We start from the raw sequence: 15,539 nt of genomic DNA on the forward strand, positions 1-15,539 counted from the left end.
TCAGCTTGTTTAAAATATACATATTCCGGTAGACTAATCAGAGTTGTAGCAATGTTTTATCAGCTTTTCATTCTCTGAGAAAAAGGTTGATGGTCGATTAGAACCAAGTTCTGTGGTATTTATTTGGTGCTGTGCAAAAACCTGTATTAAATGAATCCTTTATTCATCGATAATATATCTCTGTAAGTATTAGTAGTGTGAAAAGGACCAAAAAGACTGCACTGGAGGAACTTTATAATATTATAAATCTGCTTAATATAAATTACCCATAATCTAACATAATATCTGCTTTTTAGCTTGCTCACATTGCAGCAATTGTAAATTATTTAGGTTTTAGCATTTCTCCTACAGTGACATTAAGTGTACACTGATTGAGTGAATAGTTACTGTATGTAACACTAACATACAGTTTAAAAGAGCAACCTGACATAAACATCTAGAAAGCTAATGTTAACTGCGCCTTCCTGTTGTTTTTTTTGTGTTGTCTTTTTTAAGTTCATATATCTAGTGTAAAAGCCACGATTATTTCAAAAGAACTTTTTGTAATGTAATGTGAATGTGATAAATATACTTTATGATCAAGCAGTGTAATTGTAATTATTTTGTAGGAATAAATATATAGTCTCTTTACACTGAAAAAACAAACAAAACAAAACAAAAAAAACAAAACAAAACAAAACAAAAAAACGCTAAATTGTTGTAACCTACATTTGGATAAAATATATGGACAAACCCGTAAATTTTTTTTCAATTAAACGTTCAACCCAACTATTGGGTTTTGATCACATTTGCATTTTGTTTAGACTGTACATGCACAAACAATAACCTGCTGCTGGCAGTTCGTCTAACAACTTAACCATTGGTGTTGCTAATAACAGGGGTTGCTGAATTTGACATATAACCCCTTTAAAGAAAAATGTTTCGTCAAAAGTTTTTTTCATCACATAGACTTGTTATTGCACCACAGATCATTTAGACTACTTTCTACCGGAAATATCCTAAATTCTGAAACTCTATTCCATTCTATGTCACTCAAGCTGAGATGAACTTCATACTGTATATAGATTAATGCTGGTATGCAAGCTGATATCAGATTAGTCTGGTTAGTTACTGAATGGATCTTGGATCATGGATCTTATCTTAAGAAAAAGAATGTTATCTGATCATCTGAGTTTATGGGTAACTGAATTATATGTCGCGGTGAGAGATATTTTGCTGTTTTGATTTTTGCACAAGGAAATATTCCTCATACTGACTAACTAATGAATAGGTGTGGTCAAGGGGAACAACTATAAAGTGGACATCATGAAAAGATAAAGTCTCAATAACAAAACAAACACTGTGTGCATAAACAAATAAAGAGCCTCCATTATTTCTTCCTTATGACTATTGTTACTTTAGCATCACTATCTTATATTAATATTTTTATTTTCTATTAATCATTTTATATTAAATTAAAATGAATATATAAAAAGCTCAATTTATACAGAATATTATGACATTTATTTATTACATTTATTTTAGAAAGATTTTATTTTGTTTAATTTAATTATACGTTTTAATGAAAACTATCAATACATTAAAGAAGTATTTTCTGTTTGTAGGATTGCACTAGCCTTTATTATTTTTTGTTTTTTTCTCAAAATATTCTTCAGTGTATTTGCTAATTGTTACATGTTTAGGTTGTCCTTTTTGTGTGTGTGTGTGTATATATATATGTACATATTATACATATATATACATATATACATATATTACAAATGTATATAAAATATTATGGAATAATTATTTAACTATTAACTATACTAATTACATAACTATTAATACAATAGTTAAATGATTGCAAATATTAAAAAGTTATACATTCATAATATTTTGTTGCATGTTTTCATAATTTATTCCTTCATTCATTAATTTTCTTTATTAATCCAGGTCATTCCACAGCGGAATGAACCGCCAACATATCCAGCATGTTTTTACGGAGTAGATGCCCTTCCCACCGCAACCCATCCCTGGGAAACATCCACACAAACTTACTCACACTCATGCACTACAGACAATTTAGCCTACCCAATTCACCTGTACCACGTCTTTGGACTGTGGGGGAAACCGGAGCACCCGGAGGAAACCCACGCAAATGCAGGGAGAACATGCAAACTCCTCACAGAAACGCAGAGGATCGAACCAGCGACCCAGCAACCTTCTTGCTGTGAGGCGACAGCACTACCTATTGCGCCACTGCGTTTGCATGTTCTCCCTGCGTTAGCGTGGGTTTCCCCCCACAGTCCAAAGACATGCAGTACATTGGGTAGGCTAAATTGTCCATAGTGTATGAGTGTGAATGAGTTTGTGTGTGAATGTTTCCCAGAGATGGGTTGCGGCTGGAAGGGCATCCGCTGCGTAAAAACGTGCTGGATAAGTTGAAGGTTCATTCCGCTGTGGCGACCCAAGATTAATTAATGGACTAAGCCGAAAAGAAAATGAATGAATGAATGACAACCAAAAAAAAATAAAAACTATGATCATTCAAGAAGACAGGGAATATTTACTGGACATAATGGTTAAAAGAAAAGTGTTATCCGATCATGCTATAAGGCTATGTGCTGTGTTCTTTGCTCAGGGATCATATGAGCACACATCTAATAGCTGACGTGTTTTTAAAGCCCACAGTCGAGAGCTTCATGTTTGCGGGTTGATTTGCGGGTGTTTTGGTTGTATCCAGGATACACACATCACTCACAGCCAGTAAAGCGTCATAGCACTGTGCCCTCTGCAGAGGAAGAGCGTTCTTATTTTAAACCGGCGATGGAGAATTCCCAGCATAACCATTCTGAAACTAGCTTCAACCAGCTGACATTCAAACGCAACCTTACACAACTACCCTTTCCTATGACCAGTGCCCTCTATGCACTTCAACTAAATGTCCTTCAGTGATCAAACAGGCCGTGCTTCAACTGGCATTCGACAGAGTCTCTTAAAACCGGCATAACCTTTTGTGTAATCCTTATCACCTGCTTCTGTAGTGAGGAGCAACCGCTGGCACGGGCACCACATTTCACCTCATAAAACCCCAACGGAGCTTGTATACCCAGAAAAGGGAAGGTACGTACTGGGATTTTTTAACAGGCACCAATTTGCAGACTCCTAAAAAATGGCACATTATGTTCAATTGTTTCATTAAAATATCCAAAAACCACTAGAGTGTCATATATTTAGCTCACATACATTTTTATTATCCCAAATGTTTTGAAGGATGTTGTATAATCATATTAAAAAAAGCTATTTTCACGAGCGGCATTGCAACCCAGGCTCATTCTGAAAACGTACCGCTATATACATTAATGAAGAGCGCCAAATACATCCCAGGAGCTACTATTTTTTTATTTTTTTTTGGCAGTTTTTATTTTTGTGAATCCACCAGAGGCCGCTGTGTACGCTTTTTGAGATGTCAGATTTCTCTTGCGAGTGCCAATCGTGCCTGTTGTTCTCACGTAAATCCACCAGATGCTGCAGTCGACTGACTGACTGACTGACTCACCCTGCTCATTCCCTTGACCCAACCAAGAGTATTTAAGTTGTCCGTATGTGTGTGTGTGAAAGAGTGCGTATGGGTGTTTCCCAATCCTGGGTTGTGGATAGAAGGGCATTTGCTGCATAAAAGATATGCTGGAATAGTTGACAGTTCATTCTGTGTGGCGCTGAAATATAGACTAAGCCGAAGGAATATAAATTAATGAATGAGTAAACCCACTGCCTTAAAAAAGCAAGTTGATTTTAATTTAAAAAAGTAAGTAAAGCCACTTTAACTTGTAACTGTTGGGTTGACTTATTTTTTAGAATTTGCACAAAGTTTAAATACATTATATTTTTAAGGTAACTTGTTTACTCAAACCAAAAATACTACACAATTTTAAATACTTGTACATTTTATTCAACAAGTATCCAGAACAAAAAAATCCTCATTAGTAATGATGCACTGCACAACACAAACTGGAGTTTCAGGTTTATTGTTTTTTTAAGATGTGACCACAGGAACATATGCAGAGCTAAATGAAAGCTGCCCAGACGCCTCAATGCAACACAACCTGTCCTCCAGCACAACAACCCTCATTTACCAGTCAAACGAGTGCATATCTAACGCCCAGGAGCCACACCCTGTCCCGATGGACAGATCGACAACAGGACAACCAGCCTCAAAGAATTAGGCTCAAATGAAACTTGTTTTAATATTTATTTATACACTTGTCATTCTGCTTTTATTCAACATTCAGTTTTAAAGCATTGAAATGTGCCTCACATTGAATTACAGTGTTTGTATGTCACCTTTGTCAAAAAGTGAATGAAGGACTTAATGCACTTCCTTTGCAGAACAAAACAGGGAGGGATTTCAGAAACCAAGCCAATAAAAACAAAACACAGTCTTCAGAGAGTCACTTTTTGTTCATCATAACATATTTCATTAGAGCATTTCGTTTTTATGCAAATTCTATAGCACGCTCAAATGCATGATGTAAATGAGTCAGTATTTGCTCTTGATACACTGGAAAAAATTGTTAATTATCAGTTTCTGTATTTTGTGTTTCCTGTTTATTTACAGTTGTGAATTGCATTATGGGATGTTGATCTCTGTCAACTTTTGATGTTGAACATTTAATTCTGCAGTTTAACAAAGTGACTGTTATTGACATTTTAGTACACCGTGAAAGTGATTAGTTGAATTTACTTTAAAGAACTGAGTAAACCCATTGCCTTAAAATTATTTAGCAGATGAACTGTGTGAAATTAGTAAAGTGTGAAATTATAAAAAATAAATTAAGTGAATGTAACACAACAGAATCATCATTTTTAAGCAAAATCAACTTTAAACAATGGATTTACTCCCTTTTTTGAGGTAATCACTTTTTACAGTATTATTTTAAATGTTATTTAATAAGTAATATAAAGAGAATCAAGTTTGTAAAATAACAGAAAATGTACTGGCTGCGTATAACCAGGTTTTTGCAGCATAATAAACAACACCAACCCCAGAGTTTATACAGGGATTAGAGAGTAAAATTCAATACCTTAAGAGCTTTTTTAAGACTCTTTTTATCCATCTTAAAACCACTTTAGGTTTCAACAGCAAACACTGGCAAGATTTTAAATTACAGTACATTGACTAAATATTAATGTAAGAAACTAATCCATAACTAAAACATAATTCATACACTGAATAAAAATGTATTAAATCAAGCTAATTTAGCAGGTTGGCGCCTATACAGTAGAACTGCAGAAATAATGGTGTTGCCTTGGTTAGCATGGTGTCAAACCTAGTAGGATTTCATGGATTTGATACACTACACAGCATACTGATTTCCGCAGATTTAATTCAAACTTTAGCATACAACCATACATTACATATTGCATATTTATAATTATATAAAACGTAACACCTTTTGCATAATAGAATTAAAGAGTTTTAAATACTTTTCAAGGGCCTTAAATTTCTCTGCATTGATTGATCAACTTTCAATACATTTTAAGACCCCATGGACACCCTGAATCCAGACAATATATCACTTCAAATCATTAAAGCTATTCATAAAAGTCACTTTTTCACACTTTTCAGGGTTAAAAATAGTTGGAATAAAGATTAAAGTCCCATAATGCAATAGGTGAAAAACAACACAACATGAATCACAAAATATGCGAAACTGTCAATATACAGATCTTACTACAGTGTAGAAACTAATACTGTCTGAAATGACAGTAACCAAGGACACACCCCTGGACACCGGTCACCTTTCCACACCTCTATCTATTTAAATAGCCTGGCAGATAAAGGGCAGGTTTGAAGGTTAGGTTTAGGGCGTGAGCTATACCTTCATGCCTAAAGTCAGTTCTCCACACAGCCTTCACAGGTTGACTAGATAATAACAGCATATCTGACAGCCTGACGCCTTTAGGCTTACACTGTCAGGTCAACTGAAACCAGGTGGCTCCTTCGAGACACTAAGAATAACAATTTACATTCTGAACATACCAGTGAGTGACTTTAAAACATACGAGAAAAAGTGTCGAGATTTAGTAGGATATGACACACATAAAAATTAATGATTATGACATCAATTTGAAATTCTCAGAACAAAATACTGGTTACACTACCAACGCCTGCCAGAATAGTGAACGAATTCCAAACAATGAGCTTTTTTCGCCACAGGCAACATGTGCGCATCTGCGACTCATCAAAAGCTGCAACGTCATCCAGCAGCACTGTCCAGTACTTAAAGGGTTAACCCCGAAGTTTCAACACACGAGAGAAAAAAAAAAGAAGAGAGAGAGGGAGGTGTGGAGGGAAATAGAGGGTGTGCGGCACATGTGTACAGAGAGAGCAACAGCACGCAGGACAAACAGTGTCCAACACTTAGGTAGGACGTCAGATATTTTCGCCTTACCTTCGCTGATTTGCTTTCTCCGCTGCATCCATCTCCACACGGCTATCAAGGTAGCCACATGCCCCAAAACCACCAGGGTTGGGAAGACAGTTCCAGAAGGGTTTGCCGGCATCGAGTTTGTGAGCTCGGCGTACCGGAGCAAAGCTTGAGGTGAAAGGTGAGAGAGACTAGATAGGAGGGGGGAGGAGGAGGAGGAGGCTGGGGGGCTTTAAATGTACCCAGCAACAAATTTTCTCCAACTACGAGAGCTTAAATGACAGCTGCCCCCCTCCTTCAGTCCTTTTTTATTTTTTTCCTCCCTGTCTCTCTCTCCCTTGCTTCTCAGTCCATGACTCAGTGTACTGGTAAAAGCGTTTGAGCTTCCTCCAGCTCCCGCCCTCCTTTCACAAGCACTCTCGCCTTGACCAATAATTCAGTTTCTGCGTACTTTTTGTTTTTGTGCTGCGTTTAAGCTTGCTAACTCATTCCAGTCCGTTCTGTACAATCTTAAAGATCACGTTTCTGCAGTTGTTCTCCTTTAATCCACTCAAGTAGGTTTTTTTTTTCCTATACTCAAGCTTGAGTCTCAGGCTGAAGTTAATAATACATGAGTGAGGGTTGTTTTTAGAGCACACACATATACACACATTCACTTGTCTACAGCAGCTGATAAGAGTCCGTATCTACCATTATATTACATAACGTCTCGTCTCATTAAAAATGGAAAGCGTTTTTTTTTTTTTTTTTGCAATGGATTTACGTAGATCCACTGTTTTGTCAGTGTAGTGCACATTTATACTTGATATAACATATTACATTGACTTTCTTGTAGTTTCACACATTTGTTATGTAACTGCTATGCACTTCCAGCAGAAAATGACTTCAATATGTTTTCCAGCTTCAGTAAGTTTCCAGACGCCCCACAATTAAAAGGCCCCCGTGCAGGGGCTCTGATTTCTAAACAGCGGGAATGCACCAAATCGCCAAGCAGACAGATGTCTTAGACGTCCTACCACAAGGAAAAAGTCAACATATTATTTTATCCTCTGCCTGAGAGAGCTATCTCTCTTGCTAAGTGAACAAATCTATCATTAAGAACTAAAAACCTGCTGAACTTAAAGAACAAAAACTTTAAATGCCCATTTCTGTACTTAAAATGTGTTGCTGAAGGATATTAAAGCACAATGTTTGTTTCAAAACACCACACCCAAAGTCATAAAGCACTAACACACACCCATATTATGCATAATCACATTAAAGGACTGCAGCAATGTACAAAACAAGACAAAAAATAAATAAATAAATAAACAATGACATTTAAACTGCTGATTTAAAAATGACCACCTTCATGATCTATGGCCATGTGACCACCAAGTTTCAGGGAGGGGCACTGCTGGTACAGTTATACACAAGCAAATAAAGATGCCACAAATAGAGCTGGCGTCATATTAAAAGAGACTCCTGCTATGCATAGACAGGACGACGGAAGAGTTTAAAAGTAGAAGAGAATCCAGGTCGTGTATGAAGGCATGCAACAACGCTGTCAGTCACTGTTGTCTGTGGTTGTAAAAACTTACACAACAACTCACACAACCGACCAGGCATGGAGGTTTACTGGGAATAAATAAGTGGTAGGTGTGTATTTGTAAAGATAGAGTGAGTGATACAACACTAGATAAAAAGAATAACAAATAGACAGATAAAATAAATAGACAAAATTATAAATTAGAATGACAAAATACTATAGAACATCAGAACACTCTAAAAAGCACTTAACAATGCAACAAAACACCAGAATGCTCTAAAAAGCACTTAATGATGCTACAGAACACCAGAACATTCTAAAAAGCACTTAACAATGCTACAGAACACCAGAAAGCTCTAAAAAGCATTTAACGTTGCTACACACCATAAGAACGCTTTAAAAAGAAATTAACTATGCCATAGAACACTAGAATGCTCTAAGAAGCACTTAATGATGCTACAGAACATTTTAAAGAGCACTTAACGATTCTATAGAACACCAGAACGCTTTAAAAACACTTAACAATGCTACAGAACACTAGAGCGCTCTAAAAAGCACTTAACAATGCTACAGAAAGCTCTAAAAAGCACTTAATGATGCTACAGAACACCAGAACGCTCTAAAAAGCACTTAACGACAGAACGTTCGAGGTTATTAAAGTAACCCTTCGTTCCCCGAGGAGGGGAACGGAAGCACTATAAGTGGATTTGATTGTAAAATCCACGCATTGGGAGGTTCGGTTCAGAAGCTACTCGTCTGAAAGAGTATTGAACGGGCCAATTAAGAATGAATTGGCAGCGCAAGCCTGCGCAGGTGAGCGGCATAAGCAATCAACTGAGTATATAAGCTCACCTGGCGCCAGCAGACGCTATCCTTTTTAAGCTGAAGAGACTTTTAACAGCTAAGGGACAGTCATTATGGCGACGGAGTATAGTGCTTCTGTTCCCCTCCTCGGGGAACGAAGGGTTACTTTAGTAACCTCGAACGTTCCCCTTCGGGGGGAACTTCAGCACTATAAGTGGATTTGATTGTAAAATCCACGCATTGGGAGCCCATTGAAAGCGCCATAATGACTGCACCTTACCAACACCCACCATGAGAGAGCGGTCAGGCAAGCGTGACGCACCCAGATCACGAGAGGCGTGGTCCTCCAACGTGCCCTTGGCCCTAACTTATCCTACTTCAAAAGAAGTTTTACGGAATAGGTATCTTTTTTGGGAGTCGCTAGCGTCTAGATAATTCTAGGAATACACGACAGTACGTTGGGAAGCGTGCAATCCCGATAGGGAGGACGCTGCGGAGGCCATCCGTTACCCAAGGGGGGATAGATGGAAGAATTAACATATGGACTAGCCCTAAAAAGGGGGAGTACGCATAGCAAAAAAAGTGGTTAGCGGGGAGGGAAGACACGGGTCCGCCCGGGGGGGGGGGACTTAACCGTGGCGGAATAAGCATATGGGATCGCCTAGTGGGGATCACGCATAGCAGGCACCTTTACCCAAAACGCGGGCTGACCAGCGGGCAGACCTACAACGTAGTGGGCCAGCAAGTGACTCCTCCGCTGAGTCAGTGCTGGGGGCCACGGAGGAATCTGCAGGGCTCACCTGATGGGGAACTTTACTGACAGATAAAAAGGCGCACGTATCTCCGTGTTAGGGAAAATGGCGCAGCAAGCGTGTTTCAACACCCTACCGAATTGTTTCCTCAATCACCAAGGGTTACCTAATACCCTTGAGGAAACCGGCTCCACTCGCAGATTGTAAAACCTTGCAAATGTGTTGGGTGTCACCCAGCCCGCAGCTCTACAGATGTCTGTTAGAGGGGCGCCGCGTGCACGCGCTCGAGAGGATGCGAAGCTCCGAGTGGAGTGCGCACGCGCTCTCGGGGGACGCGGCTCATCTCGGCTCTGATAGTGAAAGAAAGGCATCCACAATCTAGTGGGAACTTATTTCGGTACGGCACTTCCCTGCTGCCGACCGCTATAACAGACGAAGAGCTGCTCAGATGATCTAAACTCTGAGTGCGGTCCGGATAATACGCAAAACGCGAACTGGACAATAAAGAAGGGCTGGGTCTGTCTCCTCCGAGGGCAGCGCTTGCAGGCTCACTACCTCGTATTAAAACGGAGTGGTAGGAACCTTGGGCACATATCGCGGGCGGGGTCTCAGGACGTGAGAGAAGCCAGCCCAATTACAGGCACGAGTCACTGACCGAAAAATGCCTCCGGGTCCCCGACCCTCTAATCGATATCAACGCGACCAGCAGAGCTGTCTTCAGGGACAGAAAGATACTGAGTCGAGGATCGAAGGGATCTGACGCGGCTTGTGTAGCGAGGGCGAGATCCTAAGAGGGCATGAGAGGGGGCGGGGTGGATTAATTCGCTTAACGCCCCTGAGGAACCGGATGATGAGGTTATGCATTCCCACGGTGCTGCCAGCCACCGCGTTATGAGAGCGGAGATGGCAGCCACGTAACCTTGAGTGTGGAGGGCGACAGCCTGCTCTCCAACTTCTCTCGGCGTAAAGAAAGCACAACGCTGATCTGGCAAATTACGGGGGTCTTCTCAGCGAGAGACACACCATTCAGTGAATAGACTCCACGTCAGGGCATAGGCGCGCTCGGGGAGGGGGCTCTAGCCCGAGTGACGGTATTAGCCACCGCAATCGGAGGTTACCTAAGTCTTCCTCGCGTCTAAAAATCAGCGAGGGTGCCAGGTGGTGCCCTGTCCCTGAGAGAGTAGGTGCTCTCTCGAAGGGACTGCCAGGGGAGGGCTATCGCGAGGGAGAGCTTTGACATCCAGGTCCGGTTGAGCCAGAGGGGCGCAACCAGTACCTTTTCCTCGTCCTCCCTGACCTTGCACAGTAACTGCGCGAGCAGGCTCACTGGGGGAAACGCGTATTTGCGTGTGCCCCGAGGCCAGCTGTAAGCCAGTGCATCCGTGCCGAGAGCACTCGGCAGGGAAAGAACAACTGGCAATGAGCGATCTCGGGGGAAGCAACAGATCGATCTGCGCTTCCCCGAATCGCGCCCATATCAGCTGAACAGACTCGGGGTGGAGTCTCCATTCTCCAGGACGCAAGGCTGCCGTGAGAGCGCATCGGCTGCACGGTTGAGCTTGCCTGAATATGAATGGCGTGCAGCGATTTCAGCCGCGGATGACTCCAGAGGAGCAGACGGCGGGCGAGCTGAGACATGCGGCAAGAGCGCATACCCCCTATACGGCTGATATACGCCACCGCCGCCGTACTGTCCGTCCTGACCAGCACGTGTTGTCGCTCCAGCACCGGAAAAAAAACGGTGGAGAGCGAGGAACACTACCAACAGCTCCAGGCGATATGCCAATGCAACTGGGTACCTTTCCACAGGTCCGCAGCTGCATGCCCGCAACGCACAGCCCCCCAGCCCGTGTTGGAAGCGTCTGCTGAAACGACAACAAGACTGGACGCCTGTTCTAGAGACACCCAGGCCTGTAGGAACGAGGGGTCGCTCCAAGGGCTGAGAGCGCGGCGACACAGCGCAGTAACAGAGACTCGGTGTGCGCGCGCATGCCATGCGCGTCTGGGGACTCGATCGTGATCAGCCAGTGCTGAAGTGGTCTCATATAGAATAATCCGAGCGGCATGAAGCGGCTGCGGATGCCATATGCCCCAGGAGCCTCTGAAATAGTTTCAGTGGGACCACTGTTTTACTGTCGAGCTCTCTCAGACAGTACAGCATCAGCTTAGCGCGCTCTCCGGAGAGGCGCGCTGCCATGGTGACCGAGTCCAACTCCAGCCTGAGAGAAGAGATCCTCTGCACGGGGGCGAGTTTGCTCTTTTCTCGGTTGACCTGAAACCCCCACAGGTGGAAGTGCTAGAGCACTTTGTCTCTGTGCATAATCAACTGCTCCGAGAGAGGGCAAAAATCAGCCAGTCGTAAAGAAATCGAGTATGCAGATGCCCGCGAGCCGAAGGGGCGCTGAGGCACCCTCCGCGGGCTTGGTGAGGACCCGGGGAGACAGAGAGAGCCCGAAGGGGAGGGCTTTGTATTGACAAGCTCGACCTTCAAACGCAAACCGCAGAAACTGTTGGTGGCGAGGAAGAGTGGAGACATGGAAATACGCGTCCATCAGGTCTAATGCTGCAGACCGACCCAGAGGACGAACGCAACGGAGGATGCGCTTCTGCGTGAGCATTCTGAACGGCAGCTTGTGCAGGCAGCGGTTCAAAACGCGCAGATCTAGGATTGGCCGTGACCCACCGCTCTTTTTGGGCACGATGAAGTGTGGGCTGTAAAACCCGCTCTCCATCTCGGCTGGAGGGAGCGGCTCGATTGCATCCTTCGCCAGGAGGACAGCAATCTCCTCTCGCAAGACAGGGGCGGACAGGGGGCTGACCCTGGTGAATACACACCTGCGACTTGGGGGGCCGTTTCGCGAACTGAATCGCATAGCCGAGTCTGATTGTGCGTATGAGCCACCGCGAAGAGCTGGCCCGCGCTAACCAGGCAGGCAGAGCTCCCGCTAATGGACTCATCGCTACAATCGCTGACGTACCAGCAGTGGGGCAGCGCGGAGTGGGTGTGCTGATCCGGGAAGCTTGCGGGTCCCACGGAAAAGCTGGAGGTGAGATATTTGCTCTCACTCCGAACCCGAGCTCCGGAGGGGAGGCTCGAGGGGTGGGAGAAAGGAGACCGTCCTCCCAGCGCTCGTGAGCCACTGGCGAAACGCACCGAATCTGCAAGCTAGAAAGCATAGCGTCCCAGACTGGCAGATTTCGGGCTGTCACATCTGGGGAAGTGAAAAGTGCCCTTTCATAATGTTTTCATGGCAGTAAAAAGTGCCGTTGGAAATGGGGCCCCGCCCTCCAGCAGAGAAAGAGCAAGTTCCCTCTTCTCCAGATGGCCTGTCCCAGGGGCGCTTCGCGGTCCGTTGCCGGACTTAGCGGCGTTCTGGGCAGGGGGGCTGCCTGCTTCCGAGGTGCCCGACGCGCTCGCTTCGCCGGAGGCGTGTGCGGGGGCGGAGCAGCTCTCGTAGGCGGGCGCCTTCAGCGAGGAGCAGGTATGAATGGCACGGCGGGCGGAGCGGGCTACGGACCGCCGATAAGACATCACCCACCAACTGCTCTCTCACCGCCTTGAATTCCTGGGTGAATTCACAGACAGTGTCGCCGAACCTGGCTGGGGATATGGGGAAGTCAAGAAAACGGACTTTGTCGACTTTGCGCATATCAGCCAGGGGTGGCGCTCCTGGACCACTAATGTGGACATCGTCCTCCCCAATGCACACGTAGCGGACTCAGTAGTCCGAAGAGCTAAGTCGGCGGCGGTGCGAAGCTCGTAAGCCTGGGTTGGACCCACCCTCGTGCAGCTCGGCCAGCGCCTGCGCTTGGTAGCGCTGGTAGGTGGCTATCGCATGCAAGGCGGAAGCAGCCTGGCCCGCAGCTATGTAAGCTCTAGCTCCGAGGGAGGTAGATAACTTACAGGCTTTGGATGGGAGACGAGGCGGACCCCGCCAAGAAGAGGCGCCGCGCGGATTTACCGCCATCGCGCACTCAACCTGAGGAATCGCCACATACCCTCTGGCTGTTTCACCCTCAAGAGTGGTTAGGGTGGAGGGACACGCAGCACGAGCAGAAAAAAGTGCTTTACAAGACCGCGTGAGCCTACTGTGCACCTCCGGGAAGAAGGGAACGCCCCTCTAGTCGGTCCGGCCGCGGAGCTGGGGGATAAACCATCTCCAACCCACGGCCGAAGCAGCCAGGGAAAGCACGGCTAACATGTCCGTTTCAGGATCCGTAGTGACAGCGCTCACCAGCCCGAAGGGGGCGAGCGGGTCTGGATCATCATCGGACAATGAAAGCCCACCCTCCGATGCCGCGGTGGACATCTGGTCTCCGGTGTCATCGGGCGTAAGGGCTACCATCTGTTAGACGAATCGCTTCCCCCGCCCGAAGCTTGGATGGAGCGCTTAGAGGAGCGGGAGGTCCGCGGGCCCGTGGGCGACGGATTATCTCTCGCTGAAACCCTCAGATCTGCCCGAGTACCCGCTGCAGAGCAGGGGACAACTGGGGTGGTTCGCCCTTTTGCAAAGGCTAACCGCGATCTTGCGCAACAGTCATGGCATCGCAATGACGACATGAACTGCCCGCGAGCAGCGCATTAACATGCTGGACCCCCAGACATGTAACGCAGTGCCCGCGCCCATCATCCGAGGACAGGAAACCACCGCATCCAGAAACGCACAGTCGGAGCGCCGTCCTGAAAAGGACGTGCTGCACGACTGTGTTGCTCTTTCTGTGAAGTTTGCAACTTTATACGCACCGCTCTGGAGGACCGTACCCAAAGAACGCCAGGCAAGGGAGAAACCCAGCTCGACCGTCTGCCACTGCGTGTACACACTCTGGACCGGGAGAATGCTCTCGTTCGCTCAGAATCGCTGGTCACAGCAGGAGGAACCCTCATCGACTCGATCAGAAAGTCTCTGAAGCGAAAAGGATAGCGTCTGCTGGCGCCAGGTGAGCTTATATACTCAGTTGATTGCTTATGCCGCTCACCTGCGCAGGCTTGCGCTGCCAATTCATTCTTAATTGGCCCGTTCAATACTCTTTCAGACGAGTAGCTTCTGAACCGAACCTCCCAATGCGTGGATTTTACAATCAAATCCACTTATAGTGCTGAAGTTCCCCCCGAAGGGGAACATCAGAACGCTTTAAAAGCACTTAACAATGCTACAGAACACCAGAACGTTCTAAGGAGCACTTAATGATGCTATAGAACACCAGAACGTTTTAAAGAGCACTTAACGTTGCTATAGAACACCACAATGCTTTAAAAAGCACTTAACAATGCTACAGAATGCTCTAAAAAGCACCTAAAGTTGCTACAGAACATCAGAACGCTCTAAAAAGCACTAAACGATGGTACAGAATATCAGAATGCTCTAAAAGCACTTAATGATGCAACAGAACACCAGAACGCTCTAAAAAGCACCTAAAGTTGCTACAGAACATCAGAACGCTCTAAAAAGCACTTAACGACGCTACTGAAAACCAGAACACTCTAAAAAGCATTAAACACATGAACAAGAAAAATTATAGACAGAATGATAGACAGAACAATAAACAGAATGATAAATAAAACAAAAGCTAGAGTGACAGATATTTTGATAAAATGAAAGAGAAATAGAACAATAGAACAATGGAATGAAAGAAAGACAGATAGTCACATTGCAAAACCAGCAAGACCACACCCATATTCTAGTCTGCTATGTAGGTTCACAGGGCTGATCTGAAAACTGCTGATGGGCTGAACCAAAATGGCTTCCTCTACAGGCCACACTCTGACCTCACTTCCTTGAGGTGTGGCACCTGTATTTCACCTGCCAATTATTCCTTCAGCCTAATTTGGATGGCAGGAGACTAAATAGAGCAGGGTACAAGAAAGACTGAAGAAAACATTCATATTTTGTACATTTGTACATTCAGTTGCTATGGATTCAACTCTAACGTTATTAGGCAGATTGCATTAGTAATACAAATGATGCATCAGCTATAACGGTCCTTACTTGCCCCTAAACAAGAGTCCAATTCAATGTCCAGCTTCAATTAATTTGCATTATTACC

The 15,539-nt window shown here is 44.6% G+C and overlaps 1 protein-coding gene across 19 annotated transcripts in view; it reads right to left on the reverse strand.

Moving 5' to 3' along the window:
• pleca (plectin a) overlaps positions 1-15,539 on the reverse strand; it is a 214,024-nt gene that overhangs the window by 83,930 nt on the left and 114,555 nt on the right. For 3 of the 19 annotated variants that reach the window (XM_073930986.1, XM_073930982.1, XM_073930980.1), the window contains exon 1: positions 6,435-6,764. The exons of the other annotated variants lie outside the window; for them this stretch is intronic. In XM_073930986.1, the coding sequence (XP_073787087.1) occupies positions 6,435-6,546 (112 nt within the window). In that variant the 5' untranslated portion in view covers positions 6,547-6,764. Of the gene's footprint in view, positions 1-6,434; positions 6,765-15,539 lie in introns of those variants that run through there. 19 annotated transcript variants of the gene reach the window in all.

The sequence above is a fragment of the Danio rerio genome, chromosome 19 (assembly GCF_049306965.1).
Source record: "Danio rerio strain Tuebingen ecotype United States chromosome 19, GRCz12tu, whole genome shotgun sequence".
Taxonomy (NCBI): Eukaryota; Metazoa; Chordata; class Actinopteri; order Cypriniformes; family Danionidae; genus Danio; species Danio rerio.